At 49.0% G+C, this 20,906-nt stretch overlaps 1 protein-coding gene across 3 annotated transcripts in view; it reads left to right on the top strand.

Annotated features, from left to right (window-relative positions):
* The first annotated feature begins 7,100 nt into the window (after positions 1-7,100).
* CACNA1G (calcium voltage-gated channel subunit alpha1 G) overlaps positions 7,101-20,906 on the top strand; it is a 262,233-nt gene continuing 248,427 nt past the window's right edge. For all 3 annotated transcript variants that reach the window (XM_040330722.1, XM_040330720.1, XM_040330721.1), the window contains exon 1: positions 7,101-8,034. In XM_040330722.1, coding sequence (XP_040186656.1) covers positions 7,868-8,034 — 167 coding nt within the window. In that variant the 5' untranslated portion in view covers positions 7,101-7,867. The remainder of the gene's footprint in view (positions 8,035-20,906) is intronic.

Here is a 20,906-nt window from a genome sequence, read left to right as displayed (position 1 = left end):
AAAATAAAGAAAAAAGGAAAGGAGAGTGTGGGAGAGAGAGAGGGAAAGAGAGAGACAGACAGAATGTGGGACAGTGAGAGAGAAGAAGGGAAAGGAGTGTATGATTATTACAGAAAGGTGGAAGAAGAGAAAAAGAGAGGGGAGGGGGAGTGAGAAAGATATAGAAACAAAAAAGATTGTGAGAGAGGGAGAAAAAGGGAGAGGGGGGATGGGAGAGAGAGAGAGACGACTGGAAAAGAGGGAGAGGAGTGTGAATGTGAAAAAGGAGGAAAGGTGAGCAAGGAGGCAAAGGCGAGAGGGAGAAAAATAGAGAGAAAAAAAAGAAAAGAAGTGTGTGAGAGAGAGAGAGAGGAAAGGAGGGGGGAGAGAAAAGAAGAGAAAAGAATAGAGCAGTGTTAGGACAATGAGAGGAATAAAGAGGGGGGGGGGGAGAGACAAGATTGTGAGGGGGTAAAGGAAAGGAGAGGAATATAAAGGAGTGTGTGATCAAGGAAGAAAGGAGAGGGAAAAAAAGAGAAACAAGGGGGAAGGAAAGAGAGAAAGAAGGAGCAGAGGGTGGAAGAATAGAAGAACAGATAGGAGAGTGTGAGAGGGAAGGAAGAAAAAAGAGAAAGAGGCAGAAAGAGAAAGTGTGAGAGAGAGAAGAAGGTAAATAAGTGTGTGATCATTGGAGAAAGGTTGGAGAGAAAAGAGAGGTGGGGGGGGGGGGGGGGTGCTGATAAGATAGAGAGGAGAAAAAACAGGAGTTTGTGAGAAAGGGGGGGAGAGAGAAGGAGGGAGAGAGAGAGAGAGAGGACAGACGGAGAGAGAGAGGAAGAAGGGAGAGAGAGGAATGAGGGAGATAGAGAGAGAATGAGAGAGAGAGGAAGAAGAGAGAGAGGAAGGGGAAGGAGGGAGAGAGGAAGGAGGGAGAGAGAGAGGAAGGAGGGAGAGAGAGGAAGAAGGGAGAGAGAGGAAGGAGAGGGAGAGAGGAAGAAGGGAGAGAGGAAGGAGGGAGAGAGGAAGAAGGGGGAGAGGAAGGAGGGAGAGAGAGGAAGGAGGGAGAGAGAGAGAGAATGAGAGAGAGAGGAAGAAGAGAGAGAGGAAGGGGAAGGAGGGAGAGAGAGAGGAAGGAGGGAGAGAGAGGAAGGAGGGAGAGAGGAAGAAGGGAGAGAGGAAGGAGGGAGAGAGAAGGAGGAAGAAGAGAGAGAGAGGAAGAAGAAAGAGAGAGGGAGGGGAAGGAGGGAGAGACAGAGGACGGAGGGAGAGAGAGGAAGGAGGGAGAGAGGAAGGAGAGAGAGAGAGGAAGGAGGGAGAGAGAGAGGAAGGAGGGAGAGAGAGAGAGGACAGAGGGAGAGAGAGAGAGAGAGAGAGGGAGGGGAAGGAGGGAGAGAGAGAGGAAGGAGGGAGAGAGAGGAAGGAGGGAGAGAGAGGGGAAGGAGAGAGAGAGAGGAAGGAGGGAGGGAGAGAGAGAGGACGGAGAGGGAGAGAGAGAGGAAGAAGGGAGAGAGAGAGGAAGGAGGGAGAGAGGAAGAAGGGAGAGAGAGAGGAAGAAGAGAGAGAGGAAGGAGGGAGAGAGAAGGAGGGAGAGAGGAAGAAGAGAAAGAGGAAGGGGAAGGAGGGAGAGAGAGGAAGGAGGGAGAGAGAGAGAGAATGAGAGAGAGAGGAAGGGGAAGGAAGAGAGAGAGAGGAAGGAGGGAGAGAGAGAGGAAGAAGGGAGAGAGAGGAAGGGGAAGGAGGGAGAAAGAGAGAGGAAGGAGAGAGAGAGGAATAAGAGAGCGAGAGAGGAAGAAGAGAGAGAGAGGAAGTGGAAGAAGGGAGAGAGAGGAAGGAGGGAGAGAGGAAGGAGGGAGAGAGAAGGAGGAAGAAGAGAGAGAGAGAGGAAGGGGAAGGAGGGGGAGAGAGGAATAAGAGAGAGACAGAGGAAGGAAGAAGAGAGAGAGAGAGGAAGAAGAGAGAGAGAGAGGAAGGAAGAAGAGAGAGAGAGAGAGAGAGAGAGAGGAAGAAGAGAGAGAGAGAGGAAGAAGAGAGAGAGAGAGGAAGGAAGAAGAGAGAGAGAGAGGAAGAAGAGAGAGAGAGAGGAAGAAGAGAGAGAGAGAGGAAGGAAGAAGAGAGAGAGGATGGAGGGAGAGAGAGAAGAAGGAGGGAGCGAGAGAGGAAGAAGAGAAAGAGAGGAAGGGGAAGGAGGGAGAGAGAGTATAAAGAAAAAGCGAGAGAGGAGTGTGAGAATGAGAGCGAGGAAGGAGGAAAGGGGGGGGAGGAGGAAGAAGGAGACAGAGAGAGGAAAAGAAGGAAAATAAATGAGTGTGTGAATATGGGGAAGAGAGAGTTTAAAAGAAAAGAAAGAGGACAGAAGAATGTAAGAGAGGGAAAAGGGGAAAGGGGAGGAGAGAGAGAAGGTAGTGTGTGATTAAGGAGAAAAAAAGAGGAAAGAGAAAGAACAAGAGAAATAAGAGTGTAAAAGAGACATAAAGGAGTGAGAGGAGGAGAGAAGAAGGGAAACAAGTGTAAGATCACTGAAGAAAGGAGAGAAGGAAAGAAGAACAGAGAGAGGGGAGATAGGAAAGGATAGAGAGAATGATGAGAGCGAGAATGGAGGGAAGGGGAAGGGGGGAAGGGATACAGGAAAAAGTGAGAAAGGAGACAGTGTAGAACAGAGAGAGAGAGAAGAAAGGAAAAGAATGTGTAAAAAGAGGAAAGGAGAGGAGGAGAAAGATAAATAAACAGCAGAGGGGTAGCAGAGAGTAGAAGAGAAAGGAGAAGGAATAAAAGAGTGAGGGGGGAAGGAGATGAGAGAGGGGGACAGAGTGTGCTATTGAGGGAGAAAGGGGTGAAAGAGAGAAAAAAGAGTAGGAAGGGGGAGCAGAAGAAGGGAAAGGAGAGTTTGGGAAATGGGGAAATAAAGAGAGGAAGAGGGAGAGAGAAGAAGAGTGTGCGATCATTCTATAAAGGAGGGAGTGAGAAAAAATGAAAAGTGTGTGTGGGGGAGGGGACAACAAGAAGAGGAGTATGAGAGTGAAAAAGGAGCAAGGGAGGAGAAAAAGAAAAGAGAGAGAGAAAGGAGACTGAGAGGGCAAAATAAAGAAAAAGAAAGGAGTGTATGAAGGAAGGGAAGTACAAAGTAGAGTAGAAATAGCGAGGAATGAAGAGAGAGAGAGAGAGAGAGAGAGAGAGAGAGAGAGGGAGAAGAGAGAGAGAGAGAGAGAGAGAGAGAGAGAGAGAGAGAGGAAGAAGAGAGAGAGAGAGAGAGGAAGAAGAGAGAGAGAGAGAGAGAGAGAGGGGAAGAAGAGAGAGAGAGAGAGAGGAAGAAGAGAGAGAGAGAGAGAGGAAGAAGAGAGAGAGAGAGGAAGAAGAGAGAGAGAGAGAGAGAGAGGGGAAGAAGAGAGAGAGAGAGAGAGAGAGAGAGAGAGAGAGAGAGAGAGAGAGAAGAGAGAGAGGGGAAGAAGAGAGAGAGAGAGAGAGAGAGAGAGAGGGGAAGAAGAGAGAGAGAGAGAGAGAGGGGAAGAAGAGAGAGAGAGAGAGGGGAAGAAGAGAGAGAGAGAGAGAAGAGAGAGAGGGGAAGAAGAGAGAGAGAGAGAGAGAGAGAGAGAGAGAGAGAGATGAAGAAGAGAGAGAGAGAGAGAGAGAGAGAGAGAGAGATGAAGAAGAGAGAGAGAGAGATGAAGAAGAGAGAGAGAGAGAGAGATGAAGAAGAGAGAGAGAGAGAGAGAGAGAGAGAGGGGAAGAAGAGAGAGAGAGAGAGAGAGAGAAGTGATTGAGGGAAATGGGAGGAAGGAGAGAACAAGAGAGGGGAGAAGAGATGAGACTATGGGGGGGGGGTAGTAAAAGTGATGCACACAGAATCTGGTGCCGCTGTGCATGGTAACCAATCAGCTTCTAACTTCAGCTTGTTGAATTTTGCTTTGACACTAAAACCTGGAAGCTGATTGGCTCCTATGTACAGCAATGTGCGCCAATTTTAGCAAATCTTCCCCACTGGGTATGAGAGAGAGAAAGAGATATAGAGAGGGAGATATAATAACAAAGAAGGAGATAGAAGAGGGGGTGGGAAAGGAGCAGATAACGATACCAATAGGAGATTTTGCAGGGAGGAGGGAGATGAGAAGCAGGGAGAAGAGAGGCAGGGAGGAGAGAGAGGAGTGGCAGGGAGAAGGGAGAAGAGAGGCAGGGGGAGGGAGAGGAGAGGCAGGGAGAAGAAAGGCAGGGAGGAGGGAGAGGAGGGGAAGGTAGAAGAGAGGCAGGGAGGAGGGAGAAGAGAGGCAGGGAGAAGAGAGACAGGGAGGAGGGAGAGGGGAGGCAGGGAGAAGGAAGAGGAGTGGCAGGGAGGAGGGAGAGGGGAGGCAGGGAGGAGGGAGAGGAAAGGCAGGGGGGAGGGAGAGGAGATTGTGATACAGACAATGGGAAGGGAGAAGGGAGAGGAGTGGCAGGGAGAAGGGAGAGGAGTGGCAGGGAGAAGGGAAAGGAGTGGCAGGGAGAAGGGATAGGAGTGGCAGGGAGAGGGGAGAGGAAAGGCAGGGAGGAGGGAGAGGAGATTGTGATACAGACAAGGGGAAGGGAGAGGAGTGGCAGGGATGAGGGAGAGGAGAGGCAGGGAGGAGGGAGAGGAAAGGCAGGGAGAAGGGAGAAGAGAGGCAGGGAGGAGGGAGAGGAGAGGCAGGTAGAAGAGAGGCAGGGAGGAGGGAGAAGAGAGGCAGGGAGAAGAGAGGCAGGGAGGAGGGAGAGGGGAGGCAGGGAGGAGGGAGGGAGAGGAAAGGCAGGGAGGAGGGAGAGGACATTGTGATACAGACAAGGGGAAGGGAGAGGAGAGGCAGGGAGAAGGGAGAGGAGAGGCAGGGAGAAGGGAGAGGAGAGGCAGGGAGGAGGGAGAGGAGATTGTGATACAGACAAGGGGAAGGGAGAGGAGTGGCAGGGAGGAGGGAGAGGAGAGGCAGGGAGGAGGGAGAGGAAAGGCAGGGAGAGGAGAGGCAGGGAGAAGGGAGAAGAGAGGGAGAGGAGAGGCAGTGAGATGAGCAGTGTAATCTTAAGAGCATTATAGGCCCCCGGGCAATACAGTGCACTGGGGCCCTGTTTACACAATCACGCACGAGAATTTACTGACAAAAATCATAAAATTTACTGGCAGAACCATTTTTTACTGCCACTGCAAAAAAGTACCTAAAATTACAGTTTTCAGTGCCGAACAATGCAAATGTCAGTATTTAAACTATAAACATATAGCTAGTGCTATTAGCAATGTGTTTAAGTTAAACAAAAGTAATACAAAAAATGTCTTCATTAACCCAGCCAGCACAGAGTTTCCTCTTACATCAGAGTCTGCAGGATTCCCCCTTACAGTGAAAGGGAACTCTTATGTAAAGGGGAACGCTGCAGATCATGATCTAAGGGGGGGGAACTCTGATGTGGAGGGGGGCTCTGGTGACCAGAGACCACCTTATATCAGAGTCCACTGCTTTCTCTTTCCCAGTTACATCAGGGTCCGCAGCCTGAGTTCCCCCTTGCATTGTAAGGGGGAATCCTGCAGACTCTGATGTAAAGGGGAACTCTGGTGTGGGGGGCACTCTGGTGACCAGAGACCACCTTCCATAGAGTAAATACACTAAGGTAAGGGGGGTCACTAATATAGGAGGGGGAACCTTTATATCAGTGCCCCCTTACATTTTTGCATTCACTCCCCCCTTACATCAGCAACCCCCGGATGACCGGATCATCTCTGTGATTTCCACAAACTGGGCATGGGCAGTTCTCCACAATTTTTTACTGGGGTTGCTGGGCAGCCGGTGGGGCCCCCCAGGCAAGCGGGGCCCCCGGGCAACTGCCCAGCGTGCCCAATGGAAAAGATGGCCCTGGAGATGAGAGTCAGGGAGGAGGGAGAGGAGTGGCAGGGAGAAGGGAGAGGAGTGGCAGGGAGGAGGGAGAGGAGAGGCGAGGAGGAGGGAGAGGAGTGGCAGGGAGAGGAGAGGCAGGGAGAGGAGAGGCAGGGAGGAGGGAGAGGAGTGGCAGGGAGGAGGGAGAGGAGAGGCGAGGAGGAGGGAGAGGAGTGGCAGGGAGAGGAGAGGCAGGGAGAGGAGAGGCAGGGAGGAGGGAGAGGAGTGGCAGGGAGGAGGGAGAGGAGAGGCAGGGAGAGGAGAGGCGAGGAGGAGGGAGAGGAGTGGCAGGGAGAGGAGAGGCAGGGAGGAGGGAGAGGAAAGGCAGGGAGGAGGGAGAGGGAGAGAAGAGGCAGGGAGGAGGGAGAGGAGTGGCAGGGAGGAGGGAGAGGAGAGGCAGGGAGAGGAGAGGCAGGGAGGAGGGAGAGGAGTGGCAGGGAGAGGAGAGGCAGGGAGAGGAGAGGCAGGGAGGAGGGAGAGGAAAGGCAGGGAGGAGGGAGAGGAGAGGTAGGGAGGAGGGAGAGGAGAGGCAGGGAGAGGAGAGGCAGGGAGGAGGGAGAGGAGTGGCAGGGAGAGGAGAGGCAGGGAGAGGAGAGGCAGGGAGGAGGGAGAGGAAAGGCAGGGAGGAGGGAGAGGGAGAGAAGAGGCAGGGAGGAGGGAGAGGAGAGGCAGGGAGGAGGGAGAGGAGATTGTGATACAGACAAGGGGAAGGGAGAGGAGAAGATAGAGAAGAGACAGTGCGAGTGGAGAGGAGAGGCAGGGAGGAGGGAGAGGGGAGGAGGGAGAAGGGAGAGGGGTGGCAGGGAGAAGGAAGAGGAGAGTCAGGGAGGAGATTGTGAGAAGGGAGAGGAGAGACAGTGAGAGTGGAGAGGAGAGGAGAGGCAGGGAGGAGGGAGAAGGGAGAGGAGAGTCAGGGAGGAGATTGTGAGAAGGGAGAGGAGAGACAGTGAGAGTGGAGAGGAGAATACAGACAGTGATTGGGGAGAATGTAATAGACATTGGGGGGAGGGGGCGTCACTCTTCTGGTACTATGCCCCTCCCATCCGCCCCCCGCAGGGTCCCCAGAACCTCCTCCATCCATCTCTCTACCTGAGCGGCTCCGCCCACCGCCCCTCCCACATTCTCCGCTGGAGCATTTGGCACCGAAGCTGGACGGAGCTCTAATCTCATTCCAGATGTGTCCCCGCCCCACGCCCCTCCTTCCCAGCCCTGTGATTGGCGGGTGGGCTCGCGGTGGGCGGGGGGCCGTCTGCAGAAGTTGGACTCGGGGAATCCAGCTGTGGCCAAGTGAGATCTCCGGCGTCTTCCCCCCGGCTCGCTCGCCGCATCTCGCCTCTGCCTTCTCCGCCCTCCTCCGAACAACTTCCATCCCGGTGTGGCGGCGGGAGAGCGGCACCACCGGCACTTTTATCCCGGAGCTCGCTTTAAGAATTCCCTATAAAAGGTGGGGAGGGGGGAGGAGGAGGAGGAGGGGCAAGCATCACCTGGCACCGATCACTGGCAACATCTGGAGAGGAGAAGAAGGAGCCCAGAGGGCGGACGTTTGGCATGAAGATCTGCTGGAGCCATCAGGAGGCAAGGAGAGAAGGATAGAGAGAGGAGAGGAGCGGTCCAGGGATGGGGGATGGTGAATTGGTGATGATGGAAGAGAAGACATCCAGGTGAGAGGTAGGAAGCTCCATCACCAGCCCAGAGGTGGAAGGGTGAGGCCACCTTCCATGGTCCAGGTCCTGGAGAGCTCAGGTGAGGGTCACCCAACCATGGCAACCTTAGACTAGAAGACAACCTTCCCCTCCTCCACAGGCTGAGGCTATGAAACCTCTGGACAGGTGAGACAGAAGCCCCCCCCAACTTTGCCCACCTATGTTGGAGCCCCTCCAAGACCCAACTTACCTTCTGGATGCACCTTCAGGCTGGGGGCGGAAGAGGCTGGACCCTTTGGATGAAGCATCGCCCCCAACAGTAAAAGAAGAGGAGCCCCCCTACCCTTGCTGACTTTGGGGACCGAGGTCAGGAGCAGCAGCATGGCCGGAGAAGTCAAAGCCCAGGAGCAGGATCCTTCCAAAGACAGCAAGGCGACGGAGGCGGAGGTGGACGGGCTGCCCTATCCCACCATTGCTCCAGTGGTATTCTTCTACCTGAACCAAGAGAGCAGACCCAGGAGCTGGTGCCTGAGGATAGTGTGTAATCCATATCCTTTCAATGAGCCCAGGTAAGGGGAGGGGGGGGGGGTTGGGTGTAAGGTCCACTGTTGGGTGCAAGGTCCACCGTTGGGTGCTAGGTCCACCGTTGGGTGCAAGGTCCACCGCTGGGTGCTAGGTCCGCCGTTGGGTGCTAGGTCCACCGTTGGGTGCAAGGTCCACCGTTGGGTGCAAGGTCCACCGTTGGGTGCAAGGTCCACCGCTGGGTGCTAGGTCCACCGTTGGGTGCAAGGTCCGCCGTTGGGTGCAAGGTCCACCGTTGGGTGCAAGGTCCACCGTTGGGTGCTAGGTCCACCGTTTGGTGCAAGGTCCACCATTGGGTGCAAGGTCCGCCGTTGGGTGCAAGGTCCGCCGTTGGGTGCAAGGTCCGCCGTTGGGTGCTAGGTACACCGTTGGGTGCAAGGTCTACCGTTGGGTGCAAGGTCCACCGTTGGGTGCAAGGTCCACCGCTGGGTGCTAGGTCCACCGTTGGGTGCTAGGTCCGCCGTTGGGTGCAAGGTCCACCGTTGGGTGCAAGGTCCACCGTTGGGTGCTAGGTCCACCGTTTGGTGCAAGGTCCACCATTGGGTGCAAGGTCCGCCGTTGGGTGCAAGGTCCGCCGTTGGGTGCTAGGTACACCGTTGGGTGTAAGGTCCACCGTTGGGTGCTAGGTCCACCGTTGGGTGCAAGGTCCACCGTTGGGTGCAAGGTCCGCCGGTGATGGCAGGTGTCTCTATTTTGGCTACATCTAGTGCAGGGGTCTCCATACTTTTCAAGCGAAGGGCCAGTTTACTGTCTTTGAGACTTCAGGGGGGCCAGATTCTGACCAACGGGGGTAGAAAATGCCCCAGGGCCGAGCATCAGTGAGAATAAACATGGCCCCAGTGTTGGTGGGCAGTAGGAGGAGGAATAGTGCTCCATTAGTGGAAGAAATAGAGCCCCATTGTTGGTGTTGTTGGGAGGAATAGCGCCTCATATCATTGGGAGCAATACTGCCCCAAGGGCCGGATAAAGGCTAGTAAAGGGCCACATCCGGCCCTCGGGCCGCAGTTTGGAGACCCCTGATCTAGTGTATTGGATTATTACGGCTATATGTATATATATCTCTTTATATAATCTTGCATTGCATTACTGCTTTGTGATTCAGCCTGTAACAATGCTCCTGCACTGTCTATGGCCTCGAAGCAATGTATTGAGGTAGATAGGCAGGGTTGCCAACTGTCAGTAAATTCGCAGGCAACTTGTGATTTTTATATCTGTCAGTCAATGACCATTACTCGTAGTCTGTACGTCCGTATGGACGTTCCCAGGCAGATGTAAAAATCACGGATTTTACAAACTCTGTGAATTTACTGACAGTTGGCAACCTTAAGCATGGGTCACATAATCACTGCACTTTTTTTTTTTGCTACCTTAAACCAAGCTCGATGCATTTTTTAGATAAAGAAAACGTAGGACTTGACTTGTAAAAATCACAGATTTTACAAACTCTGTGAATTTACTGACAGTTGGCAACACTCAATGCTGGACCAAAAAAATAAAATAAAAAAGACGATGTGGTAACCCGTAACAACAAGTCAAGTCCTACGTTTTCTTTATCTAAAAAACGCATTGGGCTTGGCAAATAAGGCAGCAAAAAAAAGTGCAGTGATTATGTGACCCATGCAACTGTCAGTAAATTCACTAACAGTTTGTAAAATCCATGTTTTACAAACTGTTAGTGAATTTACTGACAGTTGGCAACCTTAAGCACGGGTCACATAATCGCTGCACTTTTTTTTTTGCTGCCTTAAACCAAGCTCGATGCATTTTTTTAGATAAAGAAAACGTAGGACTTGACTTGTAAAAATCACGGATTTTACAAACTCTGTGAATTTACTGACAGTTGGCAACACTCAATGGTGGACCAAAAAAAAAAGATGATGTGGTAACCCGTAATGTGGAAACCCATAACAACAAGTCAAGTCCTACGTTTTCTTTATCTACAAAACGCGTCAGGCTTGGCAAATAAGGCAGGAAACAAAAGTGCGGCGATTATGTGACCCGTGGTTAAGGTTGCCAACTGTCAGTAAATTCACTAATGCCGCGTACACACGATCATGGCTTTTGCCCGGCCAAGTCACATATATTCTATTAACCAGATTCAGAAAGACTGGCTTAATTTTGAGGCAGCGTAGCGTATCGCATATACGCTATGCCGCCGTAAGTCAGAGAGGCAAGTGCTGTATTCACAAAGCACTTGCCTCCTAAGTTACGGCGGCGTAGCGTAAATGGGCCGGCCTAAGCGCGCCTAATTCAAATGATGAACAGGGGGGCGTGTTTTATGTTAATGACTAGTGACCCGACGTGATTGACGTTTTTAACGCACGCGCCGTTCGTGGACATATCCCAGTGTGCATTGCTCCAAAGTACGCTGCAAGGACGTATTGGTTTCGACGTGAACGTAAATTACGTCCAGCCCCATTCACGGACGACTTACGCAAACAACGTAAAAATTTCAAAATTTGACGTGGGAACGTCCATACTTAACAATGGCTAGGCCAGCTTTTTGTTTGACTAACTTTACGCCGGAAAAAGCCGTACGTAAACGACGTAAAAAAATGCGCCGGGCGCACGTACGTTTCTGAATCGGCGTATCTAGCTCATTTGCATATTCTACGCCGAAATTAACGGAAGCGCCACCTAGCGGCCAGTGTAAATATGCACCCTAAGATACGTCGGCGTAGGAGACTTACGCCGCTCGTATCTTAGCCTAATTTAAGCGTATCTGGTTTCCAGAATACGCTTAAATTTACGACGGCATAGATTCAGAGTTACGACGCCGTATCTACTGATACGCCGATGTAACTCTTTGTGAATCTGCCTATATATCTAAACTCTGATGGAATTCATCGGAATTTCCGATGAAAAAACTCTGAATTTACTGACAGTTGGCAACCCTCAACACTGGACCAAAAGAAAAAGTCAATGTGGTAACCCGTAATGTGGAAACCCATAACAACAGGTTTCTGTGAATTTACTGACAGTTGGCAACCCTCAACACTGGACCAAAAAAAAAGACGATGTGGTAACCCGCAATGTAGAAAACCCATAACAACAAGTCAAGTCCTACGTTTTCTTTATCTAAAAAACGCATCAGGCTTGGTTTAAGGCAGCAAAAAAAAAAAACGTGCAGCGATTATGTGACCCGTGGTTAAGGTTGCCAACTGTCAGTAAATTCACTAACAGTTTGTAAAATGCATGGGGCCAGATTCAGAGAAGAAGTACGCCAGAGTATCTGCTGATACTCCGGCGTACTTTCAAATTTGCCGCGTCGTATCTTTATTTGTAATTCACAAAAAAGATACGACGGCATTTGGCTAAGATCCGACAGGCGTACGCCTTCGGATCTTAGGATGCAATACTTCGGCGGCCGCTGGGTGGAGATCGCGTCGTTTTCCGCGTCGGGTATGCTAATTAGCTGTTTACGGCGATCCACGAAGGTACGCGCGTTCGTCGCATTCTCTTACGTCGTCGCTAGTCGGCTTTTCGCGTCGCAAAGTTACGGCTGCTATTTGGGTGGTGTAACAATAGACAGCCCATGTTAAAGTATGGCCGTCGTTCCCGCGTCGAATTTCACATTTTTATTTTTTTGCGTAAGTCGTCCGGGAATACGAAAGTACGTTACGCACGTCGCCGTTCAAAACATTACGCCGGGGCGACGTCATTTCGCGCAAAGCACGGCGGGAAATTTCAAAACGGAGCATGCGCAGTACGTTCGGCGCGGGAACGCGCCTAATTTAAATGGTCCCCGCATCATTTGAATTAGGCGGGCTTGCGCCGGACGGCTTTACGCTACGCCGCCGCAAGTTTACACGCAAGTGCTTTGTGAATCAAGCACTTACGATGAAAACTTGCGGCGGAGTAACGTAAAGGACATACGTTACGCCGCCGTAATTTTTTGTGAATCTGGCCCATGATTTTTACATCCCTCCGTGAATGTCCCTTATAGACATGCAGTCCGGACGTTCACGAAAAGATGTAAAAATGAAGGATTTCTCCAATTGTCCGCAATTTACTGACAGTTGTGGGCCAAGCTGGCCAATCAGAATTCATCTTTGATATTCTGACTTTATAAAAAAAAAAAGAAATCTGCTCGGCTGTTATAGGTGACTGTGGTTTGCCTATCACTATTGCATTGCCTGCATGGTTCCTATGCTCCAGTTTCTAATAGTCAGCTTCCTTCAGCTTATTGTGACCTCCGGTTGGGGAAGGGAAAAAAAAAAATGATTGGTCAGCAAGTAGCTTCTGTTTAAGGTTTCTTGTGAACGGCGACTGTATTTTCAGGTTGCGTCAAGCAGCACTTATGAGGTAACACCTTTGTTAAAAAAAAAAACCTTTTACTGATGATATGGGATCCTTCCGATCTCCTGAGAAAAGAACCAAATTGAACGGTTGGCAGAAGACAATGCCATGCAAAAGGAAGTTTGTCAAGGTTCCCGTACGTTGTGCTTGTAAGGATGGGCAAAGTTTTGGTGAAGGTCACAGCAACATTGCACAATGTTCATGGGATTTAGAGGATGTGATTAGATTCTAGGCTAGATAATAAGATAGATAGATAGATAGATAGATAGATAGATAGATAGATAGATAGATAGACAGATAGATTCTAGGCTAGATCATAGATAGATAGACAGATAGATAGATAGATAGATAGATAGATAGATAGATAGATAGATAGATAGATAGATTCTAGGCTAGATCATAGATAGATAGGGCCAGATTCACGTATCTGGCCGTATCTTTGTGCGGGCGTAGCGTATCCTATTTACGCTACGCCTCCGCAACTTGGACAGGCAAGTGCAGTATTCACAAAGCACTTGCTCTGTAAGTTGCGGCGGCGTAGCGTAAATTGGCCAGCGTAAGCCCGCCTAATTCAAAATAGGCTGGTAGGGGGCGTGTTGTATGTAAATGAATCGTGACCCCACGTAAATGACGCGCCTAACGAACGGCGCATGCGCGCGCATGCTCAGTATCACGTCGAATTTACGCCCTAAGATACGCCGGCTCAATGCCTGTGACGTGAACGTAACCTACGCACAGCCCCATTCACGTACGACTTACGTAAACAACGTAAAACGATACGCTTGCCGACGTCCATACTTTGCATTGGCTGCGCCTCATATAGCAGGGGTAACTTTACGCCGGACGTAAGCCTAACGTAAACGGCGTAGGGGGCGCAAGTACGTTCGTGAATCGGCGTATCTTCCTAATTTACATATTCGACGCGTAAATCTACGGAAGCGCCCCTTGCGGCCAGCGTAAATATACACCCAAGATATCTTGGCCAAATCTATGCGTAACTGATTCTAAAAATCAGGCGCATAGATACGATGGCTCACATTCGGACTTACGGCGGCGTACGTGGAGATACGCCGTCGTAAGTCCACTGTGAATCTGGCCCATAGATTTTAGGCTAGATCATAGATAGATAGATAGATAGATAGATAGATAGATAGATAGATAGATAGATAGATAGATAGATTCTAGGCTAGATCATAGATAGATAAATAGATTCTAGGCTAGATCATAGATAAAAAAATAGATTCTAGGCTAGATCATATATAGATAGATTCTAGGCTAGATCATAGATAGATGGATAGATTCTAGGCTAGATCATAGATAGATAGATAGATAGATAGATAGATAGATAGATAGATAGAAAGATAGATCATAGATTGATAGATAGATAGATAGAAAGATAGATAGATAGATAGATAGATAGATAGATAGATAGATAGATAGATAGATAGACACAGCCTAAGACTTGTAAGTGATGCAGCAGTATTAAACATCCCTTACGATTCTGAACATCCCCCGTAATTTTGTATTTTTCGACATTTGGAAAAATCGTTGCAATAAATGCTCTGTAGTTTCCTCCACGGAAGACTCAATATGTCTTCTACCACACATATAATGCGATAGAATAATGGCCAAGTCTGGGGTGAAAGGTCGTAATGGGTACCAAGTAGAATGGACATATCTCTAAAAGCCAACTGTTCTTGGTGCAGGGTCCGCTCATGAATGCCCACCCATAGATAGGTTGATACTTTTGGGCTTACATGAAGGGTCATGAAGCATCCCAAGCAGAATGGAAGGATCTATAAAAGTCGGTTGTCGGTTGCAAGATCTGCCCGTAGATGCCAAATTCATGGGTCATTTGTTACTCATGGGCTTACATTACATGTTTACGATGGGTCCTAATTGACAGATCTCTGAAAGCCAACTGTCCTTGGTGTAAGATCTGCCCATTCATAGGTAGTTTGGCACTCTCTGGCTCACGTGAGAGGTCAAGAAGCATCCCAAGTAGAATGCAAAGATCTCTGAAAGCCAGCAAGATCTGCCCATGGATGCCTATTCATGGGTCATTTCATACTCCTGGGCTTACATAAAAGGTTGCGAAGGGTCATGACCAAGTAGAACGGACAGATCTCTGAAAGCCAACTGTTCTAGGTGCAAGATTATCTGATATCTATTCATGGGTAGATTGACAATCTTGGGCTTACATGAAAGGTTAAGATGGGCCCCAAGTAGAATTGATAGACCTTTGAAAGTCAACTTTTCATGGTGCAAGATCTGCCCATGGGTAGATTGACACTCTTGGGCTTCCATAAAGGGTCACGAAGCATCCCAAGCAGAATGGAAAGATCTCTGAAAGCTCGCTGTTCTTGATGCAAGATCTGCCCTTGAATGTCTCTTTATGGGTCATCTGATACTCTTGGGCTTACATGAAAGGTCGCGACGGGTCATGACCAAGTAGAATGGACAGATCTCTGAAAGCCAACTGTTCTAGGTGCAAGATCTTCTCATGCCTATTCATAGGTAGATTGACACCCTTGGGCTTTGGTGAAAGGTTAAGAAGGGGTCCAAGCAGGGCTTTTTTTCAGGGTGAACTTGGTGGAACTCAGTTCCACCACCTCTGGTTCAGACCCTTGGGGGGGGGGGGGGCTGCTCACCACAATTACTTGTAAACACAGAAGTTGCGTGAGCACGAGCGAAGCCGAGCCTGGCCGAATGTAGCCCAGTGTACTGCACTCGGTATATGTCGGCCCAGGCATTCAAACTGAGCGCGGGAAGCGGGTATCGGCGTATATCACGCACCCACGATTTTCCCCTTATTTTAAGGGGAAAAAAGTGCGCGGTATACGCCGATAAATACGGTACCTCATCCTTCCATTTTGCTTTTGAATGTCCTTATTTCTTCTGAGAAATCCTCACTTCCTGTTCTTCTGTCTGTAACTCCACACAGTAATGCGAGGCTTTCTCCCTGGTGTGGACTGTCGTGCTCGCCCCCTCCCTTGGACTACAGGGGAGTCAGGACGCTCTATACGTTGCAGATAGAGACAAGAGCTGTGTTGTGTGTTAGTGGGCACCCTGACTCTCCTGTAGTGTAAGGAAGGGGGCGAGCACGACACTCCACACCAGGAAGAAAGCCTCGCATTACTGTGTGGAGTTACAGACAGAAGAACAGGAAGTGAGGATTTCTCAGAAGAAATAAGGACATTCAAAAGCAAAATGGAAGGATGAGGTAAGTGAAGGAGGACTGCACTAAGGTAAAGGAAGCTATTTAGGGAAATAAATTGTACCTTTACAGCCCCTTTTAAACCTAATTCCTCCAAGGATGACTGGACATTTTCTGCATGTGTTCATTTTTTTTTGTTTGCTATTGCTCCATTCAGTGCTGATCCTGACCTCCCTGGGGCCCTAAGCAAAAAAATTACATGTCACATTAAAGTTGAGAAGCGGGGGGGGGGGGGGGTGTTCTGCTGTCGGTAATGACATCTTACATTAAAGTGAGAAGCAGGGGGTGCAAACTTCTTACCTCTTCTCCCATGCAGCCAGCAGCGAGTTGAGAAGCAGGGTGAGGGGCCGAAAATGACTTCTCACCAGGCGGGGGCCTCTAGTAATTTTGGGGGCCCTTCGCAGCTTTGAGGGGCCCTAAGCGGCTTGCATAGTGAGCCTATAGGGCAGATCGGCCCTGGCCCCATTTCTACTTCTCACCCCATTGTGATAAACCCATCTTTTATATTGTGTCTTATTTGTCTCAACCTGTGTCTCTCTGTGAGTTGCTATACCGCCCAGCGAGTCTTTTTTGTATATTTACATACTGCATCTCTCAGCTCAGCAGGATCAGGGATTTTCTATAATCTGGAGTTAGCGTTTTGTTAAATTAAAAGCAGATGCTACTCGAGGAAGAGAGGAAGGATTTTCCTGTACGCAGAAGGGGCTTTTTATGGGACAGGTACAGAATTTGAGACCCCCAAAGGCCCTGTAAAGTTTCCCGTGCCTCTTCTACAACACCAACCCGAAGCTTTATTAGCCTTTTAGGTTCGTTTATCCGCTCTCTGCTTTTTTCTTTTTCCTTCCTTGTTATGTCGCTTTTTTTTTCCTCCTTCTTGGAAGATCCCTTTGAATATTTGGGGTCTTCTGCGGCCCACTCACAGGGATTTCTCCCGGAGCTGAAGTCAAAACATGAAATTCCAGAAAGATTATGACGTCAACGAAATGGAAACAATATGTACGGCTCAGATGGCGATATAGAGAACTGGTCTACGGGAGAAAAGCAAAAAAAAAAAAGGATTGAATGTAGATTGGAAGGGAGCCGTCTTTGGGTACTTTGTAGACCAGGTCCAGTGTTCTAACGCCGCCCTACGAGTCGCCACGAAACATTCCAAAGCCTCGAACTTTGGCACAAGGTAAAACAAGTTCATAAAAATTTTGACTCGGGGAAAGAACATTATGAATTCGTCTTTATTATTTACTCATGCTTGGGTAAATCTGATACTCGCTTCTTTCTTTCCCTAGACAATATCAGATTTTACATTTGCAAAATAACTTTTTTTTTTTACATTTTTGTATATATTTTTTCTGCTTTAGCAATGAATTTTAACCACTTGTCCACCGGAGGACGTCATATGACGTCCTCGTATTTGTGCGGTGATATCTGAATGATGGGTGCAGCTACAGGCATCATTCAGATATCGCCGTCTTCAGCCGCCGATTCTGCTGCCGGTTCTGTTCCGCCGCTTGATCGTTCTTATAGGCAGTGGGAGGGGACGTTCCCCCCTCCCTCCGCCATCCGGTGCTTCTCCGTGCTCTCCCGTGCCATCGGGGGCCTGGAGAGCGAATCGGTCGGCGCTGCCTGGAAAGCATAGAGATGACTGGTGACCAGATGGTCATCTCTATGACCGTCGGAGGCCCGGGCGCGACGTTATGACGTCACGCCCGGTATAGGGTGACCACATTTCCAAACTACAATTCAGGGACACCCCCCCTTCCCAAAAATCAGCTTGTGCTGTAACGAATCACAGCACACTGATTGGACACAAGAGGCGGGATTTATGATTTCTCCAATCACAATCAGGGGGCGGGATTGTGCTCCTCCAGGCATTCCCGGCCAGGACAAGTACTGTCAGTGAGTAAAGCGGTGATGTGGCGGCCTTTTTTGGGGGCATCAGATTGGCCCGGGGGGGGGTGGCTGTTTCAGTTTTATTCCGGGACACTGTATTGTCCTGGAATGAAGGTGCCCGGGACAGACCTGCAAAATGCGGGACTGTTCCGGGCAATCCAGGACACGTGGTCACCCTAGCCTGGTACCCGGATAGACAGTTATCAGAACTCCCAGTGTATAGATAGACAGTTATCAGATCTCCCAGTGTATGGATAGACAGTTATTATCAGATCTCCCAGTGTATAGATAGACAGTTATTATTAGATCTCCCAGTGTATAGATAGACAGTTATCAGATCTCCCAGTGTATAGACACCCGAGAAAAACAAAGTAAAAAAAAATTGTCCTACACAGAGCGACCTTTGCAATCTTTCTTTTTAAATTTCTTCCCAGCGACAAAACAAGCAGCGTGCAGCGAGCGAAAGTAATAAATAAGCCAGAGCTCGGGATCTGCGCACTCGTTCTGCACTTGGATTGTATGGAAGCCGCTGGCAGCCATTGTTCTGCGCTCAGCGGGACTTCCCTCCACCATAAACCTGCACTTGGCAGAGGGGAACTTAAACTGAACCTGTAATTCGCTCTTCCCGGGGGAAAGGTTCACTTTATTCTGGGGAAACGTAAAGCAGTAATTAAACCCGAAAAGCAAACATTTATTATATTTCCGCCTACCAATTCTTAGATGCGGTGGCTGCGTTTGTTTTCTTTTTGACGCTGGGTTCACACTGGTGGGATGGCAGACATTGCATGCGATTCGCACCGCATTCAAGTGCACATCACATGCGAAGTCTGTACTGTGCGATTTCAGCCATACAGCTTGTGTGGCTGAAATCGCATCACTTTCGTATCAAAATGGCGCAGGACTCTTTTTTTCTCCCCGTATCGGAATCGCATTGCACTAATTCACACTCATGCAATGCGATTCTGGTGTTTCGTCATCTGTTTCAGGGTGTCGTTAACACAGGGTTTGACAAATTTGCTTGGAATCTGGGAGCCAGCTAAAAAAGTTAGGAGCCAGAAAACGTGCCCCGTCCCGACGAGCTTGCGCGCAGAAGCGAACACATATACGTGAGCAGTGCCCGCATATGTAAACGATGTTCAAACCACACATGTGAGATATCGCCGCGATGGTTAGAGCGAGAGCAATAATTCTAGCACTAGACCTCCTCTGTAACTCAAAACATGCAACCTGTAGATTTTTTTAAACGTCGCCTATGGAGATTTCAAAGGGTAAAAGTTTGTCGGCATTCCACGAGCGGACGTAATTTTGAAGCGTGACACGTTGGGTATGAATTTACTCGGCATAACATTATCTTTCATAATATTAAAAAAAAATGGGGATAACTTTACTGTTGTCTTATTTTTTAATTAAAAAAAGTGTAATTTTTTCCCAAAAAAGTGCGCTTGTAAGACCGCTGCGCCAATACGGCGTGACAGAAAGTATTGCAACAATCGCCATTTTATTCTCTAGGGTGTTAGGATAAAAAATATATATAATGTTTGGGGGTTCTAATTAGAGGGAAGAAGATGGCAGTGAAAATAGTGAAAAATGACATTAGAATTGCTGTTTAACTTGTAATGCTTAACTTGTAATACCAACGGCCACCACCAGATGGCGCCAGCTCACACATTTGGTGGTAATAACTTGTAATACCAACGGCCACCACCAGATGGCGCCAGCTCACAAAAAAAAAAAAAAAAACTTTTTTTTTTTTTGCCCACCTTGCCAAGTCGCCAGGACACTATTTCTAGTCGCCATGGCGACCTGGCGGCCGGGATTTGTTGAGCCCTGCGTTAAGATAACATTGACACCGCCGCAGATCGCATAGACGCCACACGATTGCAATGCGACGCAGGAAACACACAGGATTTGCTGCGTTTCCCGCCTCGCATAAGTGTGAACCGAGTCTTATGCCGTGTACGCACGATCGGAATTTCCGATCCTGTGTGGACCCCATCTGACTTTTTTTCGTCGATGTTTAGAAATAGAACACGTTTTTTTTTTCCGATGGAAAAAAAAAACGATAGGAAATTCCTATCATCTGTGTGCAACTAGGACGTTGAAAAAACCCACGCATGCTCAGAATCAAGTCGACGCATGCTCGGAAGCATTGAAATTCAATTTTCTCGGCTCGTCGTTAGTGTTTTACACCACCGCGTTTTGGACGGTCTGTCTGACAGTGTGCATGCAAGAGTGATGGAAGTCGTCGGAATTCCGGCGGGAAATTCCATCGTGTGTACGCGGCTTTAGGCTTTCTTTTTTCTAGTTTCATCTGGTGATCTGGCCAGTAAGTCTGTTGTTTTACAAAAGAACAAGCTGTCCTTCAGATATATCAGTTACAGGGATACAGGCATGCAGCACTAGCAGATGGCTTACAAGGATCAGCTTTTATTTATTGTTATTTAGTGTTTATTTGTGTATTTTATATATTGTGTCTACGATGATTCCTTTAAAAAGTTTCTGCACTTTTATTTAACTCTTTATATTAAGAATTTCAAAAACAAATGACACTAATTATACTAAAGTGCAAGGTCAGCCGGCTCGCCAGAGAGACGAGTCACATGACGACCAATTATTATTCCTCCCGCCCCTCAACATTTCCAACGAAAATCTAAAAGAGTGGAAACCTTTTGAAGACCCCTTGTGTATTTATTGTATATACTGGAGTATAAGGTGACCCGAATGTAAGCCGAGGCTCCTAATTTTACAAAAAAAAATGGGATAACGTATTGACTCGAGTATAAGCCTAGGGTGTCCATCTGCATGCCTCACTGTTCCTCACTTTGCTCACTATGTCCATGTGTATACCCCACTGTGCCCATGCCTCACTGTGTCCATGACTAGACTTGCGTTTAACATGGGAGTCTATGGAAGAGGTGCCCGGCTTTGAAAAACCGGTGTCTCACTGTGTCCATGCCTCACTGTGCCCATGCCTCACTGTGCCCATGCCTCACTGTGTCCATGCCTCACTGTGTCCATGCCTCACTGTGCCCATACCTCACTGTGCCCATGCCTTGTAGGTTCTAATAGGCGTCAAAGAAGGTGAACAGCGAGTGCCATGCTGGACATGGATATTGGCTTTCCTAACACTGAACCGCCTCTCCGCCAATCAGGTGCTCGGTTCTGTTACCTGTCACCTGATTGGCTGAAACAACAGGCGCGATGATTGGACGCCTATCAGGCGTCCAATCATAGGAGAGGGTGGGCGGGAGAGGACATTGAGGACACCGGACACCAGGGCTGGACTGGGACAAAAATTTGGCCCTGGACTTCATCCAGACTGGCCCACTATGACAGGTCTCTCCCACAGCGGCCGGACAACTCCCGCACCCCCCCGGCCACCCAAGCACCCTCTCCCCCTTCACTAGCCACTCTTTATTAGAGTAGAGCGGCTGG

Source organism: Rana temporaria, chromosome 12 (genome assembly GCF_905171775.1).
Source record: "Rana temporaria chromosome 12, aRanTem1.1, whole genome shotgun sequence".
NCBI lineage: Eukaryota > Metazoa > Chordata > Amphibia > Anura > Ranidae > Rana > Rana temporaria.
The sequence above is the reverse complement of the archived record's forward strand: the minus strand, read 5'-3'. Positions and strand labels throughout refer to the sequence as shown.